The 20,079-nt window shown below is 38.4% G+C and overlaps 4 protein-coding genes across 5 annotated transcripts; 1 reads left to right on the top strand and 3 right to left on the bottom strand.

Moving 5' to 3' along the window:
- Window positions 1-327: 327 nt before the first annotated feature.
- Window positions 328-4,505, top strand: LOC125219111 (high mobility group B protein 10). The gene is made up of 6 exons (XM_048120988.1): window positions 328-499; window positions 1,915-1,993; window positions 2,705-2,867; window positions 2,960-3,013; window positions 3,124-3,485; window positions 4,160-4,505. The coding sequence occupies exons 1-6, from the start codon at window positions 351-353 to the stop codon at window positions 4,244-4,246; spliced, it is 894 nt and encodes a 297-aa protein (XP_047976945.1). The 5' UTR covers window positions 328-350; the 3' UTR covers window positions 4,247-4,505.
- Window positions 4,506-6,892: 2,387 nt separating this feature from the next.
- Window positions 6,893-9,192, bottom strand: LOC125222854 (WPP domain-interacting protein 2). Its single transcript, XM_048125698.1, has 2 exons — window positions 7,827-9,192; window positions 6,893-7,682 (listed from the first exon to the last, which is right to left on the bottom strand). Exons 1-2 carry the CDS (start codon window positions 8,827-8,829, stop codon window positions 7,138-7,140), a joined length of 1,548 nt encoding a protein of 515 aa, XP_047981655.1. The 5' UTR covers window positions 8,830-9,192; the 3' UTR covers window positions 6,893-7,137.
- Window positions 9,193-10,550: 1,358 nt separating this feature from the next.
- On the bottom strand, window positions 10,551-11,520 carry LOC125220003 (PRA1 family protein G2). Its single transcript, XM_048122110.1, has one exon. It carries the CDS (start codon window positions 11,311-11,313, stop codon window positions 10,720-10,722), a length of 594 nt encoding a protein of 197 aa, XP_047978067.1. The 5' UTR covers window positions 11,314-11,520; the 3' UTR covers window positions 10,551-10,719.
- A 1,872-nt stretch (window positions 11,521-13,392) lies between these two features.
- Window positions 13,393-18,996, bottom strand: LOC125222182. Of its 2 annotated transcripts, none has more exons than XM_048124670.1 (4): window positions 18,736-18,996; window positions 17,726-18,083; window positions 16,412-17,417; window positions 13,393-16,094 (listed from the first exon to the last, which is right to left on the bottom strand). In XM_048124670.1, the coding sequence occupies exons 2-4, from the start codon at window positions 17,887-17,889 to the stop codon at window positions 13,701-13,703; spliced, it is 3,564 nt and encodes a 1,187-aa protein (XP_047980627.1). In that variant the 5' UTR covers window positions 17,890-18,083; window positions 18,736-18,996; the 3' UTR covers window positions 13,393-13,700. The 2 variants fall into 2 exon arrangements, with proteins under 2 accessions (XP_047980627.1, XP_047980628.1); XM_048124671.1 differs by lacking the exon at window positions 18,736-18,996 and adding an exon at window positions 18,448-18,683.
- Between the last annotated feature and the right edge of the window lie 1,083 nt (window positions 18,997-20,079).

The raw sequence follows: 20,079 nt of genomic DNA, 5'->3' as shown, positions 1-20,079 counted from the left end.
AAATTTACTCCCGGTTGTCGAACAATTGGGCTTTCAGCCATACGGGGTTGGAATTGGAATTGGAATGCCCCCCGTTTTCTGTGTCACAAAGCACTCGCCTGGAACAGCTGCATTGTGAGTGCTCTTACACTACGGTATAAACAAAGAATAAAAAAAAATGAATGAAATTTATTGAAGGAATATTTAATAAATAATTAAAATAATCGAGTATGTGAAGAGCGGCGTGGGTTAGAAATGGAAGGGTTTTACATTAGGGGTAGAGTGTAAAAACCCTATTTTAATTCAATAATTATCATAGAAATGATTAAAATGGTATTTATTATCTGAAGCATAATTGTTTGCTGAATAAAATGTCAAACGGCCCATCTTCGGAAGCGCCTATGACAATATACAGTTCATATCCCAAACCCGAAGCTCAATATCAGCAGATTATTCAAAATCCTGATTTTTTCCTCGACAAGCTTCGCGCCTTTCACGATTTCTACGGCACAAACTTCCGGTATCTCTCCTCCTTCACTTTGTTTACTGCTTTTTTTCTGCTGCGATTATGTTTTACTTACTTTTTTGTTGAATAATTTGTTTCGAGCTGCATAATTTGCTTGTGCATGTTGTTTTGGCCGTGTTGGAGTGTTGGTAGACCTGATTTGAGCTGATTTGTGCTTTTGATTTAATGTATTCCAATTTTTTTGGGGGTAGGGATTTAGTAGGGGTTTTTGATTTCTGGTTTTGTTGTTTGCAAAGAGTAATTTGTCGAAGAATATCAATATGTTTTAGTAATGTTGGAAAAACCTATGTGCTGCTCTATTTTATTGATAGTTAATTAGTTATACTGACTGCTAATGTGTTTCAGTGTTTCTAATCCAATTTACATTGAGGAATACATTTTGTTACCTTTTGAGTTTATTTTTGCAAATACTATGGTAGTTCAACAGATGGTGCTGCAATTTTATGCTGTATCTTCGATGGGGTTCTGTTTGTGCACATCTAGGGCATGTACATAGTGTATTATATGTGTAGAAACAAAGAAAGCGGTTCTTACTTTTTGTCCTGTGTAATTATTGATTTGTTTCACTCGAATGCTGGTGCTGGTATTTGGCTTTTATTAGCGTTTGAGCTTAGTGTGCAGAAAATAAAACCGACATGTGCGATTATTAGCTATTGGAGTGTTAGTATCGTGTCATACATGACTTTTATATAGAGAATGAGGTTTTAGAGTAAAAATGTATCGTTTGGGAGGTATTTCCGTGAAATTGAATTTTGAAATTTTCAACTTGCAAGAGAGGTCAGAGGTTACATCATACTATATGACATGCCCTATTGTGATTCAGGGAAATGTTGTACCTGTTGTACTAGGATTTGCCTCTCTAATGAAATCATGAATTCTGTTTTGGCTATTCATAATTATGGTCCTTTACAGTAAGACATCTTAGGGAGTAGGGACTCCAAATATAGATATTCCGTTTATGTGTATCTTCGTTGCACTCTTTGGCTACTACTTTAACATATAACTATAGCATGGAAGAAGAAAATAATTTTTTGATCCATGAACAAGTTCATGATGTTGGAAGTATGAATTTGCTTATGACATAGGATTAGATCAATTGGCAATTGTTCGAACTTTTATTTCAAGTGAAATTAGTTGTTTCAGTCTCATTCCTTGTGAATCAAGTTTCATATCTGAGACATGTTATGTATTTTGTGTAATGATAGTAGCTATAATTACTGCTTTTAGAGTAGCATAATCTTTTGGTTTCTCACCTGCATATTCCCATTGCATGCATCTGAAACATGACTTCGGCACAATAGAAAATATAGTGATTTCGTTGACTCAAATTTGGTGATCATTGCAACCGCATGCAAAATTGTTGAGAGATCACTCACTATCTTGATTAACTTCTGTCCTTTGCTCTTTAGGGTCCCTATTGTGGGAGGGAGTTCTTTAGATCTGCATCAACTTTTTATAGAGGTGACCACTCGAGGTGGTATTGAAAAAGTATGCTTTCTTAACTCTTTGGATCATTACTATCTGTATCTTTTTTATTGTACATTTTAGATTGTAATATATGACTGCTTATGGTGCGTTTACCTTTCGTAATTAAGTTTTTTTCTGTTTGTTGAAAAAAATGTTACTGTAATGTTTCGTAGATACCCACTGTTTAAAAGTAACATTATAAATCATGAAAATCATGCTATGAGGTGTTATCATTTTTGAGTTTTTGTTTGAATAGCACTTGACATTAAACTTTCTCTTAACTTTTTCTGATTAATTACTCGGGAAAATTCATTTACAGGTTGGGAATTGGGATCACTTTTTACATATTAAACTTTATATATCATTATTCTATGACTCAATCTGTAGACTTGCCTTTCTTGCTTAGTGAAAGAATAATGGGACTTGTGACGTTAGCATGTGGATTTAAATTTTACACCAGATTTTCTGTAGAAAAGATGACTGGTGCTTTTCGGATGAACAATGAAAATTTTGTGAACCATTAGTGGTTAGCTGATTCTTCGGCAACACTATATTATGAGCAGCAGTGCCAACAGATAGTGGGTATTTAATGGATCACTAAAATAATTGGCAAAGTTGGCGATATCATACTGATTGGCTGGAGCTGATTACTAGTTCTACACTTATACTATTTCCATAACTTAAAAGTTTATTTTGATGTGCTTTGCTAACTATTATATATACATGTGGCAGGTCATAAAAGAACGCAGATGGAAGGAAATCATTGCTGCTTTCAACTTCCCAACTTCTATTACAAGTGCATCATTTGTTTTGCGGAAGTACTATCTCTCGTTGCTTTATCATTTTGAGCAGGTTTATTATTTTCAGAAAGAAGAACCAACCGTCATAGCAGCAGGTACCTTCACAACTTGATTATAGTATTCTTCTTCTTTGTCTTCGAGTTTTTCCTGGTGCGTAGCTTTTAATCTGCTCAAAACTGTTAAATAGGTCAAACATTGTCATATGGGGATGATGATGGTGCTGCATCTGAGAAGCTCTCAGGTGGGGATTCAATATAACTATATATATAATGTTGTTGTGGTCTATTTCGTGTTACTTGACTTGCTTATTCTTGCAAATATTAACATGGGATCACATTTTGTGATAAGCAGCAAATTCTAACTTGGGCGATGGAAGCTTAATCTCTGGAACAATAGATGGAAAATTTGATGATGGATATTTAGTTACAATGAAGGTGGGATCTGAAGTTCTGAAAGGTGTCCTTTATCACTCATGTCCAGAACAGGATGCATACCAAAGTCGTAGCACTTCTGACGAGCCTGTTCACCTTAGCCGGAGAAAGAATCATACAGCCGTTAAAGACCCAGCTCATCCCAAGCGAAATAGAAGCGGTTACACCTTCTTTTTTGCAGAGCAATACCAGATACTGAGGCCTTCATACCATGGACAAGAAAGAGCTATTAGCAAAAAAATTGGGCATCTGTGGAGCAATTTGACAGAGGCTGAAAAACAGGTAAAATAAAAGTACTCTTGACAGTTTAGGAAACTTATTTGCTGTATCTTCCGATTTCTGCTTAAAATAGATTATATCTGCTAATATAGATAGCCAATTCTTGTTTGTGTTATTTTCCTTTGCAAAGCATGTTTTTGTGTGGCCCTTGGCCCCTTGTGGAAACTGGAAACCTCAAAGATAATAAGGCTTAGGCTTTAATATAGCTACTAGATCTCTGTATATCCAGGGACTAGTGTAATGACTTGCTCAAGTCTTGTCGGTTTAATTCCACCTTCTCTGTAGTAAGTAACGATATTAATAGATAAAGGGTAGTGAAACAAGGCAGGACCCATATATATTCACTCTTACTGTCTTGTTCACACACAACCTATTGTCAATTGGTAACCCCACCCCATTTTTTTTTTAATTGTACTATTGTCTCTCATCAGGCGTTAATAAAACTGCTTTCGAATTGTGTTATTCACTTGACCTGGAACTTCAGTTTTCTGTAGGATGTAAAATGCTTGTTTGATCATTGATAGGAGCTCTCAGTTCCAACTCATACACACACATGCATAGAAAATTGAAATATAGTACTACTAATCCTGGGACCTGTACTCTTGAATCTGAAATACTGAGATAAAATGACACAATTGTATCTTGCAAATAATTGCTTAACTCTGCGGTGATATCAGGTATACCAGGAGAAGGGTTTACGAGACAAGGAAAGATACAAAGCTGAAATGTTGGAGTACAAGTCATCCCAACAAACGCAAGGCTAACAGGCTTTAACTGTTGGGTACTTGGGATGTCTGCTCTCGAGGGACTCCAGGTCTTCATTTTCCTCCCTCCCTCTCTCGTTTTTATATTGTTTGTAGAGAAACGACTGAGAAGTTGCTGCGATCTTTCTAATTGACAACGAAGAGGAATTCATATGAACAGAATGAGAACGTTTTTCCTTGAGGAATATGGCATACCGTAGTTTGTTGTTGCTGACGTTTAACCATTGACGCTCTTTAATTTTTCATGATCTTTCCTCTACGCCTTACCATGAGTATTTCAGATTATGTCAACTGTTCCATGTATTTACATTTAGTCTGTGATTTCTCTGGAAATTAGTCGACAAGAGGATTTCGAGACCATTGTTTTCACCCTTGGCCTATAGCTGAATGCAGCAAGTGTGTCAGCTTCCTATTTTATCTTTCCATGAATTTCCCCATTTATTTGATGGGATATTGGCATCTAATATCACGAAACTTTCAAATAGTTGGGTTTTTCCAACGAACTTTAAAATTGGCAAATAATATCACGAACTTTACCACGTGTTTGTTTTTTCCCACGAATGAAAAAATTCATGTTATTTTAATAGATTGAAGAACAATTTTGGAGGGTGTGCTTCAAGAAAAACTATCTTCAAAAATTGAAAAACTTGAAACTTTCAAAATTGTTGTCGAGAAATTATGAAAAAAAATCGGTATCATAATATTATTTGTGGGAATTTTTTCATTCATGTAAAAAAACAAACATGGGGTAAAAGTCGTGATATTATTTGCCAATTTTAAAGTTCATGGGAAAAATTCAACTTTTTGAAATTTCGTGATATTAGATGCCAATATCCCTAAAAAAAACTACCAATTGAAATATTGGAAATTTGATATGTTGCATTGACTATAACGTGTTTTCAACTATGGGATATTGACATATAATATCACGAAACTTTTAAAAAGTTGGATTGTCAATTGACTTTTACTAACTTAGGACCACCAATCGGGCAACGCCTACTCAGCTAGAATTTCATCCCCTTGCTCCAACCCGTGGTCCCGGTGGTCCTGGAGCCTTTGCTTGTTGAGTATTAGCTGACTGAGGTGTGCTTCAACCAAATTCTAGGTCACTCAACCACTTGTCAGTTTCGAACTTTCACCCAAGTTTAACATACTGGAAAGACTTTTTTGTTATGTGTCGTGTGTGAAATGTGATCAAATATAGTACGCAGTAGGATGCCGACTAACCACATTCTGCGATTCAACAACTCTCTCCCCGATAGCCTTGGCTTTTTGGCTCTTTTTAACGATCGAATCTTTGCTTGACGTTCCCTTCACAAATCCACTTCGTATGTTGCATAAGGACAACTCATCGGAAAAGTTGGATGTCGCCAATACTTAGGTAGGGATGTCGGGGATATACACCTTGGTGCACTGATGACTGAGCAGAACCTCAAATAATAGGGAAATTAGATCATAGCCTTTAAGAATGGACCAATCATGCCATTGGTTTTGATTGGTGTCACCACACCAGACAGTAAAATTTGTTGTGAACAAAAACAAAAAATTGGGAAATTGAGTGAATTTTAGTAAATACTACTAGGGGGAGTGATCAATTGCTAACTCATTATTTAATTGCTAACTACAACTAATTTAAGGCCATATGATTTTAGAAAACGTGTGGTCTATAATTTGTCACGTGTAATTTTCATTTTTATTAATTAAATCGAAAAAGATAAAAAAAAAAACTCCAAATTAGGGTTTTGGAAGAAAATGTCAATATAGTGTTACGAAAATATCAACACAATGCATTGAGAATGTCAACACAATGCTTTAATAATGTTAACACATTGCTTATATTGACATTCTACATGTATTATATTGACATATTTTATATAGTATGTTGACATTTCTGCTTTATACGAAAAAAATTAAAAATTATTGAATTTTTTTTCAAATTTTGACGTCGGAACATATGCATGTCGGATATCGTTGGAATCCTTATGAAATTATCTTTAATTTGATATATGTTATATGAATTTAAAGTTTTGGGATTTCTTTTAAAAGTTAGTTATAACTAAACATGTAATTAATTGACATTAATACCCCTTTTTGGAATTAATCCTATGGCCTTATTGACGTTTTTCGTTGATCGTATTGACATTTAGGGATTAATGATCTAAGCCCTTAATTTGAATATCTAATGACTATTATTTAGTTGTAGTTAACAATTAAGTTATTAGTTAGCAATATAACACTCCCCATGCTATTAGTATGTGAAAAATACTTATATCTATAAATAAATATACATAATATAGCCATTGATTTAAATTGTTGTCGCTAGACAGTAAAATTTATTGTGAATAAAAAGAAAAAAATTGAAAATTTGAGGGAATGTTTAGGAAAAACTCACGTGTGGAAAATACTTATTTGTGACAATATTAGAAACCATTATTAATTAAATACGTCGAAATAATTAGGATAAATGGAAAATTATTATTGATCCCCAACAATCTTTATTTGTAATAACCGCCGACAAGTTGATCACAAAACCAGTTTCTTTCTGATTTTATGTCTAAACCAACACAATCTTTCCTGTTGAACCAAAAGAATCGACACTACAATTTTTTACTATAACTATTTGACATACATCACAAAACAAATTCATTCTCATCAACAATCAACATCTTCATATCCTGAATTTGTATAAAGGGATAATCTTTATTACATAAAAAGTGAAGAAACAAAAAGAAAGGGCTGCAAAATCAGGGCAATACACATTGAACTTCTTTATAAGAAGAGAGCTTACTCAAGGGATTGATCTACACATCTACTTCTGGAAGAAAAAGATGTAGCCATCACCGGTAAAAAAGGAGGGAAGGAAGTCAAGAGCTCTAGAACTAGAACTAGAACTAGGTGGGAACAACCTCCGCGTAATCTCCCGAAAATTGGAGTATAAATACGCCCAAGATGACGAACAACAAAACTAGTTGCATCAAGAAACAAGAACCGTATTTAAACGCCCCCTTCTGCAGCTTCAATATTTCGTCCGCACTTGCAATTTCTTCGCAGAAGTTCTCCAACTTGTCAGCCTGTTTCTTAAGCGAAGCAGCCTTGTGTTCAGCATCTCCGAGCTGGTCAAGTACCTGCGTCTGCACTGAACTCAGAGCCTTTTGTTCTTCTAATACAGTAATTTGATCAACAGCTGCAACCCTCATCTTTTGTACCGTTCTTGATAATACCAAATACTCTAGTTCAGCTTCGACCTTCTGCTTGAAGAGGTCTTCCAGCTCGGTTACAACATCACTAGTTTCTCTTTGTAATCGCAAAAAGCTTTGTGAGCCCTCACCGCTTGTTTCTTGAAGTTTTTGCTCTACATCTATGAACTCATTGCATAAATCTGAAACAGGACCATCTACTGATACATCATTTCCAATTTCCTTAAACTTAAGCACCTCTGCATCATAATACACCATGACAACTGATCAGAAAAGAACAACAATACTAATCGCACAAAGCTAACATTTTTTCAATGCATATGATTTGAAAAACTTGCAAAAATGAATTATCATTTATCAGGGTGATCGAAAAGAATGCAAACCTGCTTCTAGTGCTTCTTGTGCAGATTGGAGTGCGCGCATAGATTCAGATAGCGGATCCTTATCTCTTATGGGACCATGATTCTCATTTCCTTCTTCAGGTGACAAGTCCTCAAACCCTCCCCTCCCACTATCATTGCCATATACACTTTGATTTCCATCGTTTACGTGCTTCTCAATGCCCTGAACTTCGTCGCCATTTTGTCCATCATACTCATTTATTCCTTCACTCAGTCTCCCATTATTCAAAGAGAAGGCTCCCTGCATAAACACAAAAGTGGAGCTCCGCGAGTCAGATTCCACACTGGAATGAGAGTTTTCTTTCTCGATTTTGACCCGTTCTCCTCTAGCCTTCTTGCTGCCCTCAATCCGACCTTTTCCATGCTGGCCATACTGCACAGCATGCGTCAAATTCTTCCCATTGTAACTACTTATCTTGCTCTTATCGCGTGGAAATCCCCCAATCACCGGTATCTCATACCTCATCCTTGGAGCACTAGCTGCAGTAGAGGACTTGCTACTCCGATCCTCACTATTCTCAGAATCTGTTCCAGCTGCAAACGATGGACTCAGTCCCAAACTCGACTCATCAAGCAGCGCAGAACCATCGAAATTCCTAACCACAGCATTCGTGGAAGAAACAGAGCCCTCGCTCTTCTGCACCCGTTTGCTAGGGTTAGACGACACCTCACGCGGAGAGTCCTGCGCCACCACAGCAACAGCGTCACTGCCACTATCCCCATCTCTGTTAACATCTCTCTTGATCCTCCTCCATTTCTTCAATCCAAACCCTTTCCTCGTAGGAGTCGGAGTCGACACATCAGGCTTCAGCTCCACATCAGCTCCCTTCAGATTCAACTCATCCCTATCGCTATTTCCCACTCCATGAGAACCATTAGCTTGAACCTTAGATTCACTCGCACTCCCCAGTTTATCCAAAATCAAATCACTCGCAATTCCCTCATTATCCTCTACTAATTCCCGAACCAAACAATCGTTCTCCATATATAAGAAAATCGCCTAATCGCAGCTGGAAAACACCATTACTCAAGTACGACACTCCAAAGTGATGATCCAGATCAAGATCGAGAACAACCAACCATCATTCCAGCTCACGGGATTATCCAAGACCTCAAAATCAATGATTCAATCCCCAAACGGAATATTGATTGCAATGATTGATTGAAGCAGAAGTGAATTCCGAAGCTAGAAACAAACAATTCATGGGGCCAAAACGAAATTGGAGGAAGTAAAGTGTGATTAACAACGTACCTTGGGTTTGGTCTCCATAAATTAAAAAAAAAAGGTTGAAAATTATTTGGGGGAGAAATGGAAACCCTAGATGCGGAGATCGATGGATTTAGATCAGGAAATTTTAATCCTCATATTCTTATTCTTAATAATAATAAAAAAAATCAAGAAAAAAAGAACAGTTGGAAGATGAATTCGGTGGAATCAACGTGGGCTTGGGCCCACCCCACCTCATGACCTGACTATTTTCTATTTTAATAATATTAATACATCTGACAAGATCAATATTTTCCAAAGTTGCTTTTTTATTTTATTTTATTTGAATTGGATCGAATGTACTATAATTAATTATTATTTTAATTGTGTGGCTCGGCTATTAGGTCATTTGCATCTCTTTCTTTTATCCGTCTCTTAACAATCTCATTTCTGCACTATTTATAGGCATCACTATACTTTTCACCTCATCTCTTAACTAAGAGACAGCACCTGCATTCCTCCATCTCTTAATCATCTCATCCCTTAACTATTCATTGAATTTCATTTTTTATTTTTAATTCCAACAAATTCAATTAATAAAAACACACTTCATTAAATAAAATAAAATTACAATTTAAAAGCCTAAAAGATTAAAAAATACATAATTAAAATTCTAAAAAAAATTAAAAATACATATTTAAAATCATAAAAAAATATAAAAAACACACCATTAAAAAAATTTGAGTGAGAATAGAGAGTATTTTTTATGGCGGATAATTTGTGGGAATGATTTGGTATTTATAGAAGTGATGATGCCCAATACTGGCCCTTCGTGGGACGCCTATACATCCGGATGGCCCCATCTCGACCATGTGGTTTTGCCACTCGTGAGTCATCAAGGAATAAAAACCGTTGGGGCCCGACCTCGAGGGGCTCCCCCCCGGGGCGGACGCCGCCCCCCATGGTCCTTCATTGAGGCGCTTTCTCGTTTGGGGGCAATCCGCTTGAATTATCTCGCCCCAGCCGCCCCGCGTTGGACGGTCCGCCCAGCCGGGGCGCCGCTTTGGGGAAGAGTCCTTTCCCGCTTCCCCTTTATCGGGAACCCCTCGCCGGAAAAACCAACCCGCGCCTTTTCCCCCCCGCTCCCGGGGCCCCGGTTTGGCGTTTTCCACCAAATCCCCCGGCCCCCGGCGGCCCAGTTTTTGGTCGCCGGGGGATCCCGGGGGCGAATGGGGCCCATAAAATCGTGGTGGGCATTCCCGGAGGGGACGGAAAGTCCCCCCGGGGTTTCCAAAGAGAGGGACAAAGAAGGTCATTGCCAACACCGGACATAAGAGAGTTGTTGTACATTAAGATTGACGGAGACTCTAAAAATCGAATTCAATGAAACTTATCCTTCTTCATAGACCAACCATAGGTCCGTCAAGTCATACCCCTAACTCTACCTGAATCTGTCATTGTTCCGAGAAATTATTAAAATCAAATAATGCAGCAGACAATACCCCCAAATAATTGTTTGTAATCAATAATTTACCAGAATACAAAAACACAAAATTAACCTCACCATTTTCGATCAAAGAATCACACCAGACAAACACAAAAAATCAATTTAAAAGGAAAAATATAAAAAAAAATTGAAAAAAAAACAGAAGAAGATTCGATTGTTATTCACACAGGCGGAGTGAACGAAGCTCCACCACTCCGATTAGTAGAGTGAGACGCGATCAAACCGGTGGAAACGGCGTCGTTCTCGTCGAGGAAAAGCCCTTCCGGATTCCTCAACACGCCGTGGACGACGGCGATCAGCAGCCCCGCGATAATTCCAATCGACAGATTATGCAGCGGCCCGGTGATATACAGAGCCAAAATCGACAGCATCGCGAGGCCAGCGATCACAGCCCAATCGCTGACGTGGTGCCCCCCAACCAGCAGCGGATCCTCTCGGAAAAAGTGGAGGATCAGCCACAGGAACAGCACGAAGCCGAGAAGAATCAGCGCGATCGGCGTGGTGATCAGCGATACGGCGGCGCAGGCGGTCACGACGACGGCGTAGTTGGGGGAGAAGTAGGCGGCGTTGCGGCGGAACCGGACGGAGGCGGCGGAGAGGGAGGGGGGGAGGTCGAGGGCGGAGACGGTGGCGAGGAACTCCGACCAGGGGCGGCAGCGGGAGAGGGAGGCGGAGAGGTTCTGCGTGGATCGGAAAATGACGTCGATGGCGGAGATCGGGATTGTGGTGTAGGTCGCCGCGGCGGCGGAGGTCATTTTGGGGAATCGGAGAAGAGATTGATTGGTCAAACTCCGGCAGATGATGGTTCAGTTTTGTTGGGGTTAGATTTGGAGAGCGGATCGTATGCGACGAGGTGTACAGTGCACAGTAGGCACAAGTGTTGCCCACGTTTATGGGCCCCAATTTACAGCCCTTTTTTATTCATATTCATTCTCTGAAATAAAAGAGTGGATTATAGTAATAATATTGAAATAACTCAAATATAATTCTTTCTTGATTCGACAAATTTTTACTATATACACATTATTATACATAGGTAATCATGTAATTCAATATTATATCAACTATATATTATGTACGGCATCTTTTCAAGTTCAACAAACCCAACCCTATAATTTAGATTTTAAATGGATAGATTTCAAAATTTTATGTTAACGGGCGATAAATAATGTTGAAAGAAAATGTCAACACATTGTTAATCGAAAAATGATGTCAATGCCGGATATCGGGACTGCGGTGTTGGCCGCAGATGCGGTGGTCGTTTGGTAATTGGAAAAGAGATTGATTGGTCAAACTTCGGCAGAAGCTTCAATTTTGTAAGAAAATGTAGTAATGCTCCTAAAATGTTTGTAAAATAAAGTGTTGATTAGTTACTATTTACTTCCTCCGTTACAAAATTAAGACTTAAAACAGAAACATGTAATAGCGTCGGTCAGCGAGACCTATATGATTCAAGGTGGCACCGATGTGTGGGAAGCCAGGTTTTTTTTTATTATGTTATTTTTATGATTTTAGTTAATGTACTTTGACTTTTTTTATTTAAATAAAATTAATGAATTTTTCCCGTATATGTCTCGTAAATTTAATTCGGTAATTTAATCGTAATTTTAATTACGTAAATGTAGTATATTTTGAATTGTTTTTATTGCGGCTGGCCTATGGCTGGCCTATAGCTGATGTGGCAGGTGGTTTTTTTAGTGCTGCTGACGTGGCAGGGAGAGAGAATGGCTGGCCTATTGCTGGCCTAAGCACCATTGCGGATGCTCTTAGGAGTTCCATTTATGGGCGACACGAGTTTTAAGAAATGTTAAAAAAAGTGAGTGGAAAAAAGTTACTGGAATAGAGGTCCCACTTGTATATATTAGTTTTAAATGAAATGTGAGTGGAATGAGAAAAGAGATTGATTGATCAGAAGCTTCAATTTTGTAAGAAAATGTAGTAATACTCCAAAAATGTTAGTGAAATAAAGTGGTGTTTAGTTATTTAATATTGAAAGAATAAAGTGAAGTTGTGAATAAAATTCCACTTCTATAACTGCTCTACCTCATTTTTGTCATGTCATGCATGCTATCTCTGTTCCTTTCTTCGTCCATATTATTGCATATGGGTGTATGTACATGATAAATAACCTAAGAATATTTTGAAGCGAATCCTCAAAAGAGAATAGGAGTAATAATTATTTGAGAGACTAAGTTAGTGATCTATGAATATTAGCAAAAGATGAATAAATGGGAGACAACTTATCAACGTATGCGATCTGAAACGATTATATATCATTATTATTAGTAGCATTATCTTTTAATTTATTATTCTCATTATTCATTTATCACTACTATGGAGTAGAGTAGCTAGCTGTCCACCTTTCAACATGTCCATACACTGATACACATTCCATCACCAAACCCCAACATAATCAACTTATGTTTATTTAATTAAATTCACTTTAATATTTTTACTTTCTTCACACCATACCATGCTACTCCTTCCGTCCCAGATAATTTGGGACACTTTGACCCAACACGAATTTTAAGAAATCTAATGAAAAGTGAGTTGAAAAAGTTGATTGGATGTGTGTCCTACTTTTAAAGTATTAATTTTATAATAAAATGTGAGTATGAATAAGTTAGTGGAATATGAGGTCCACTACCAAAAATGGTAAAAGTGAAGTGGGACAAATTATGTAGGACGGCCCGAAATGAAATACTGAATTGAATTATCGGGGACGGAGGGAGTATTTATCTATATCAACCATGAATTTGCCATGCATATTTTTACCTTTATATGTGGATTAAAACAAAGTGATCTATCCTAATGCATTCTACTACAAGCAAACATACAAAAACAGTTACTACCATCTTAATTCAACTTATTATTCAAAGAAAGATCCTTTCCTTTTACACACAAAAAGAGTTATCTTAATGCAACTCGGTATACAAGATCAACACTCATCTCTCATCATAACCTTCATCAGACTCTATATATTATCTTGCCCCTTTCAAATATGAAAACTCAAGCCATCAGATGCCACATTTCGATGCAAAACAAAGTCGCTTAACCGGTCATCACGAGAACCTGGCAACGGCACTGATTCCATGTTCGTCAAGCACCTCTTCGCTCTCTGGTGAGTCATCGATGATGATGATTATTTCCTTGCATCCGCCACCAGAAGAATCTTCCTTCTGAGTGCCCACTCGCTATCATACGCTGTTGTGCGGGTGTCAGGGCTGATCAAACTGAACCCATTACCATATTCGTGATATCCCGGAGCAGAAGTGGGTTTCACACTCGGATTCATTGTCGTTGGCGGATGACAAGGTGGCCTATAGTTAGGAGGAATCTTGAAAGGATCAGAAGGATTGTAGTCTGAGTGGTGTGCAGGCATGTAAGAAGGACCTTGAGATAGCATATGATGAAAGGAGTTGGGCTCATTCTGGTTATGTCTGCCATTTTCAGCACATAACCTCACACCGGGATGCTCTATCATCGTGCTCGACTGGCTAGGCAGATTATCCTCTTTATTCACAACCATTAAGTTCTTCCCCATCAGTCTCAGGACAGGATTTGAAGTAGAAGGGCTTGGAAACTCAATATCTCGGAACATTGCCTCGGGATTATGAGGAACATGACCTAAGGCTGAATTCGTCGGCTCCTTCTCAGAGAGTGTTTCTGCAGTTAAGTCGATGAAGCAGATTTCATTCTTGGTTATCTTCTTCTCCTGGGGAATAGCTGAGAGTGGAGTCACAGCCCGTCGCCTTAAAATTTGTGATTCTTGATAATTCAAAGAACCACCTTGCAGCGAGGCATCCTTCCTAGAGCAACAACATGGTTGGATATTCTGGACTTCATAACTCATCTTGACATGGTTAGGCTCTTTTTCTACACAAGCAATCTGCTCAAAGGGAGGAAAACCTTCGACAACAGGATTGTTCCTCTCTGCTGTGAAGTGTGATTGTGCAGTTAAGTTAGTGGTGGATATCGAACTAGATCTTCCCGCAATGGAATTCGACACTGTTGACATTGCAGAAATGGGAGAATCCGATGAATCCATATCAACAACTTCATGCCCACCATCAGAAGATTGTATCCGACAAGTGGTCAATGATGAAAGTCCCAATAGTTCTTCCGAGCCCATACGCCCAGGACTCGGCAAAAACGAGCCTGGTGGTCCCGGTATGGGAATTGGATCGACATCAACAAAGTAGTTTCCTTGAGCTTCATCACCATCCATTTCTGACATTTCATGACTATCAGGAGTAACCAAGTTTTCACCGGCATTGTCTGCACGAAACATCTCTCGGTCAGAATGGAACACTAGCTCAGTCGGGCAATGTCCATCATATGCTTTGCTATAATATTGTGAAACGGATCCAACAGGAAATGCAGAATCCAGTGATTTGTTAAAGGAAACAAAATCTTCTCCATCAGTTTCAGCTGGTTCACAAACAAAATCATCCATCATTTCAACCTCTTCTCCCAAGACACTATCAATAGGAACACTGCCAGCCATAAAAGAATCAATTTTGTTCCCAACATTATCACTATCAGACTCGTGCGATGTTTCTGAACCCTTAGACGTCATGTCTCCTTCACTTGTGTTCACAAATCTCCCTATCCTCTTATGAAGTTTCAAAACCCCAGTTCTATTTCTCAAAGGCTCACCACGGTTCTTTTTCACTACAAGATTATCTTCTACATGATATGTAGGTTGTGAGACTACTGCCTCATCATCTGATCGTGATGTGCAATGCATCCAAGGGTTCTTGAAACTTGAAAGATCTTTCCCTAAGTTCTTCTTCGGTTCCTCACCAGATAGATGCTTAACAGACAACAGCATTGTCCTCAAAGACGAAAATTTCCTACCTCCAGGTGATATTGCATGGCCCAACGACCTTTTTTTGGGAGTAGCTATCACACCTTCATTAGAAAAAGTACGATGGTGGGAGATGCTTGAGCCTCCAAAAGAGCTAACATTTTTCAACGTCAGACTGCTGCTCCCGATTCTCTTATTACTGCGAGAAGGGGCCGGATTTTCTGCACGATTTGGAGGATCCAAAAGCCGCTCATGACCTGATGAGATGTCTTTTCTTGACTGCTTAACATTAAATTTGGACGCCAAATGATTCTTCTTTACAGTTCTGTGTTCAGATCTCAACGAAGAAAATCCGGGTCCCTTTCTTAAACAAGGCAGTTCGTGGACTCCTTCAAGAGATCTGCATGGGTTCTCCTTTCTTTTGAGGCCTTCAGGAGGTAACACGGGATTTTCATTGGATGAAATCGGGGATATTGGGGCACTATTTCCTCTATCACCAAGTAATGAAACACTTTTTACTTGCAAGTTCTTCAAACTTTTATCTGGATGCTGAATTTCTAGTTCAAGATTGTTCTTCTTTTTAAGACCAGTACGCTTGGAGCGTACCCACCCTTTAATCATTCCAAAATCATTAAACTTCATATGATCAGAGGCTGTAGGGGACTTTGTAGGATTGTCCTCCTCGTGACTTTCAGAGGGATGAACCTTCGTTTGACCATCATTAATCTGTGAACAACACGGGGGAGACTTCAAAGAAGAGATAACAAACATATTAAGCATTCGTTACATACTAAATGTCACGAGCCTGACTCCACAAAATCATGATTATATAGAATGAATATAGACAAATAGTTAGATATAAGATGAAAATGCTAAGCAACAGATCTCCATATTAGCTTGAAACAAATATTTAGAAGCTAATTTCTCAGCTTTTCCCAAAGAAATCTTTCTATCGACTCGTGGAATATAAGGCAGACAATATAATGAGCATTCAACTAGAGTACTGCTGATGAAGATAAAAAGAAAGTGAAGACATGGCATACCTCAAGCATGGGGTAGTAAGTTTTAGGACCATGTGGAGGGCAGTCTGGAAGTTGATCGGGAATGGGGGAGCAACTTCCTTGGCCATCAAGAGAGTTCTTCTGAACCTCAAGTCTCTGGACAGTATGCTTCTTCTTCTTCTTCTTAGTCAAATGCAATTGGATTCCTTTATCTCTTTTGACCAACGTGCATGCTCCGGAACCATTAACATTCGACTTTGAAGATGGATGGTTGAGCTTTGATAGAATTCGAAGTTTAGTGCCACATGAGTCGATATATACAGCACCGCCTTCACAGTTGATGTCTTCAAAATCCAGTGGAGAACATGTTTTATTCATCTCCTCCTCCTCAATCGACACCTCCGGATCCTGAGGGTGAAGGCCCGTATTCGAAGCCCAACTTGTTCCATTTCTTTTATCAAGATCCTCCAAGGTACAGCGTAGCGCTGTTTCATATATGTCGACCATCAATCTTGTTTTCCGTGGTTTTATTCTATGTTTGTTCACTTTGGGATTTGCTGTCCATTCGATTGTTGACTCTCCAGAAAGGCATTGGTCTATGTGGGCATTCAAAGTGGTGTTAGAAGACGATGAGAATGTCTTGCACACTGGGCACACTTTCGAAGTCATTGTTTCCGAAACCACAGCAGTATCTCCGTTTGCTCTTTGTTCAACAATCAATCTGCACTTCTTAACTGGGCTTTGAATATTGATTTCAGCCTTCTTGGACTCTCGAATTGATGGAAATTCTTTATCCTCTTCACATTCACTCGGGTTCACGTTGTCAACGTTAAGAGCTGGCCGTTTGCAAACACCGCAGCCTTTCGACTCGGGAAATTTCACATCAGAATACCTCAAACTATCAACTACACTTTGAGATGGGTTTCTCAGAGGCTGGAAAGGAGGCAATACATCCTTCACTCCATGCTTCAAACAAAGCTGCAAATTCTTCTGAGAGAATGGCCAGTTATTCTTGATTTCTTTGCCTCTTGTATTGAATACATAATCCCTGCAGCAAAACAGTCAAGACTTCAACACTAAAACCAAAAAAAAATCAGCAACAATTTGCATCAGAGAAGAGACCATCAAATCACCCAAACTGAACAACAAAGGCCTATATTTAGCAAACATAAACACCACTAAAAAAAGAGCTCTTGACAGAGGATTCAAAGGCCACAGCAAAGAAACAAATCTATATCTCACAACCAGATCATCAGATACTGGTTGGATCTGACCAATCAAGGAGGCCCCAAGAAATTACATGACCATGAGAGAGGAGGACTTTACAACAGGTTAAAAAGAGAGTGTTTTTTTTACCTTATGGAGAAGTTGGGAAGTGGGTTTTTGTCATCAAGGCCTGACTTCAACAGATCTACCCCAAGCAGCTGCTGCTGCTGATTACTCTCACAACTGCCATCATCACCACTTTTCAGTTGAGGGATTTCACAGAGATCTGAAGGAGGGTTTTCAGTGGATAACATCTGCTGCTATCCTTGTCTTCCTCCTTGTGCTGTTTAGCCAAAACAGTCACAAGAACTTCTTCCCCTCCCCAAAAACGCCGGATATATATAACAACAGTAGGCCGCGCCTCCGCTACCCCACCACCGCAGAATTAAACAAACCCCACCTCACCTAAAGAAAAAAGATCTCAACTTTTCCAATTAATCCATCAACCCTGCAAGGATTACACACAAATAGAACGCGTCAACACAAGAACCACAAGTTTGAAATGTTTTCAGACGGGAACAGTAGATTCTAGACCCCTTCTTTCAACGTCATTTTATGTGGTCGTAATGAGTGATCTAAGACACATTTGGAGCGGCATGGGAGAGCAAGAAAAAGGCCCAATTTTGGGGGGATTAAGTAGAGATAAGACCCTAATCAATCGTCATTTTATGTGGGCAAACCAAGGCAAAGTACACAAATTTCGTCGATGGCAGACAACTAAGCGCTTACGCACTCCCAAAACCCAATTTCAAGAAAGCGATATTTGTATTTCGGATTCGAAATCACAAAATTAATTCGATCGAGAACAGTACCATCATTCAAAGAAGATGGAAGACCAGATTTACTGGCTTGCTTTCACAAAAGGGAAGACTTTGCGCAAAGTCCGTCAAAGATTTCTATTCACAGATCATAAAATCACAGAAATATCAACCAATTTACCACCAAAAAATTGAAAATGGGGGTTTAGTTCAAGAGACAAAGATGAAGATGTGAGAGGATACAACCAAAAAAATCTTGAAAATAGCAGAAGAAATCAAGAAAATCTTGCTCCAAACCCTCCACCACGGAAAAGAAAAACAGCAGGATATTTCCATACACACCTTTTTAGCTTTGAAACTCTTTGCTAAGTGAAGAAAAACGGGTGTGAAATTGAGGTTATCGGATGTATAATGGAGAGAGAGAGAGAGAGAGAATTGAAATTGGAAGTGAAGAAGGGGAGAGAAAAGCAAGAAAAGGGGGGTTTGGGCATCAGGTTCTTCTCAACCTCAGAAAGCAGGTTTATACCATTAATCACCCCACGATTCAGCTCACTCTCTGTGAGTATGCGTGAGACAAGATTAAAGAAAAAGGTGAAAATGGAGAGAGAGAGAGAGAGAGAGAGAGAGGGGGGAAGGTGCAGTCATAGTCTAACCAAAAGCTGTCCTATCCTATACCTACCCTACACGGCCATGGGGTTATTTTCTCGAATTATTTAATGCCATACACATTTGAACTCATTTTCTTTTGTGTTCTTATTTCTTGCATGATTCATGAATGTGTGTGTTATTTCGGATTTAGCCTCTTTCTCATTATTAAATTACAACTTTACAGCACAAGCCGACAACTCCAAGTACTTAAATCATAATTTTGATTAGTTTCTTGTTAATATTCAAAACTACCACCAAATTAAATGGACTTGTAGTTGATTCATACGGTTAAATTTCAATGAAATTTAGTGAGTACAGTATTATTTAAATCAAAGCTTTTGATTAACTTCTAGACAAATTTGATACTCTCTCTGTCCCATTAAAGATGACCCACTTTCCTGTTTGGTTTTCCCAATCAAAATGATCAATTACTTAAAATGGAAACCTCTTTATCTCTACTTTATCCCATCTCTATTACTTTACTCTCTCCATTTAACACACAAAATAAAGTTACATAAAATCCTGCGCCACCCAAAAAAGAGGTCATCTTCCTTGAAACTGAGGGAGTATTGTTTTATAGTACTATTATATAAATAAACTTCTAGATTATTATTATTATATGTATAACAAAAGTCGTAATAAACTTCATCATAATATTAATCGTGTGTGAATATAGGGAAAGATACAAAAGTGATGGACTAACATTCTATTTAAAAAGTCTTAGAATAGACTAGAAATTGACCAAAAGTTATGATATATCAGTCCATGGATAAAAATCATTTTTTTTTTTCATGAATTCTAAGAAATATAAATAAAAGTAAATTAGAAAAGGTAATAAAATTTGAATCACACTTTCATACATGGAGTATTAATTTTTGTAATGTAATGCAATTGAATGATAGTGACTTGATCTACTTACTGTTTATAGTAAAAATAAAATAAGACTCATAATGATGGACGACTTGAATAACAAATATGGACTTTTAGAACACTATTAACGCTGAAAAAAATTGGGACAGTACCGCACCTAGGGTCCGG

Source organism: Salvia hispanica, chromosome 4, assembly GCF_023119035.1.
Source record: "Salvia hispanica cultivar TCC Black 2014 chromosome 4, UniMelb_Shisp_WGS_1.0, whole genome shotgun sequence".
NCBI lineage: Eukaryota > Viridiplantae > Streptophyta > Magnoliopsida > Lamiales > Lamiaceae > Salvia > Salvia hispanica.
This window is presented reverse-complemented; position numbering and strand designations above follow the sequence as displayed.

Excerpts from the sequence above, each read along its gene's own strand:
- LOC125222182 (XM_048124670.1), bottom strand. The coding sequence starts at position 17,889 with ATGTTATCCACTGAAAACCCTCCTTCAGATCTCTGTGAAATCCCTCAA. Across the intron at positions 17,418-17,725 it reads CTTCCCAACTTCTCCATAAG|GGATTATGTATTCAATACAA; the intron begins GTAAAAAAAACA and ends GTTTTGCTGCAG. Across the intron at positions 16,095-16,411 it reads CTTACTACCCCATGCTTGAG|ATTAATGATGGTCAAACGAA; the intron begins GTATGCCATGTC and ends TGTTGTTCACAG.
- LOC125219111 (XM_048120988.1), top strand. The coding sequence starts at position 351 with ATGTCAAACGGCCCATCTTCGGAAGCGCCTATGACAATATACAGTTCA. Across the intron at positions 500-1,914 it reads TTCTACGGCACAAACTTCCG|GGTCCCTATTGTGGGAGGGA; the intron begins GTATCTCTCCTC and ends TTTGCTCTTTAG. Across the intron at positions 3,486-4,159 it reads TGACAGAGGCTGAAAAACAG|GTATACCAGGAGAAGGGTTT; the intron begins GTAAAATAAAAG and ends CGGTGATATCAG.
- LOC125220003 (XM_048122110.1), bottom strand. The coding sequence starts at position 11,313 with ATGACCTCCGCCGCCGCGGCGACCTACACCACAATCCCGATCTCCGCC.
- LOC125222854 (XM_048125698.1), bottom strand. The coding sequence starts at position 8,829 with ATGGAGAACGATTGTTTGGTTCGGGAATTAGTAGAGGATAATGAGGGA. Across the intron at positions 7,683-7,826 it reads ACAAGAAGCACTAGAAGCAG|AGGTGCTTAAGTTTAAGGAA; the intron begins GTTTGCATTCTT and ends ATTATGATGCAG.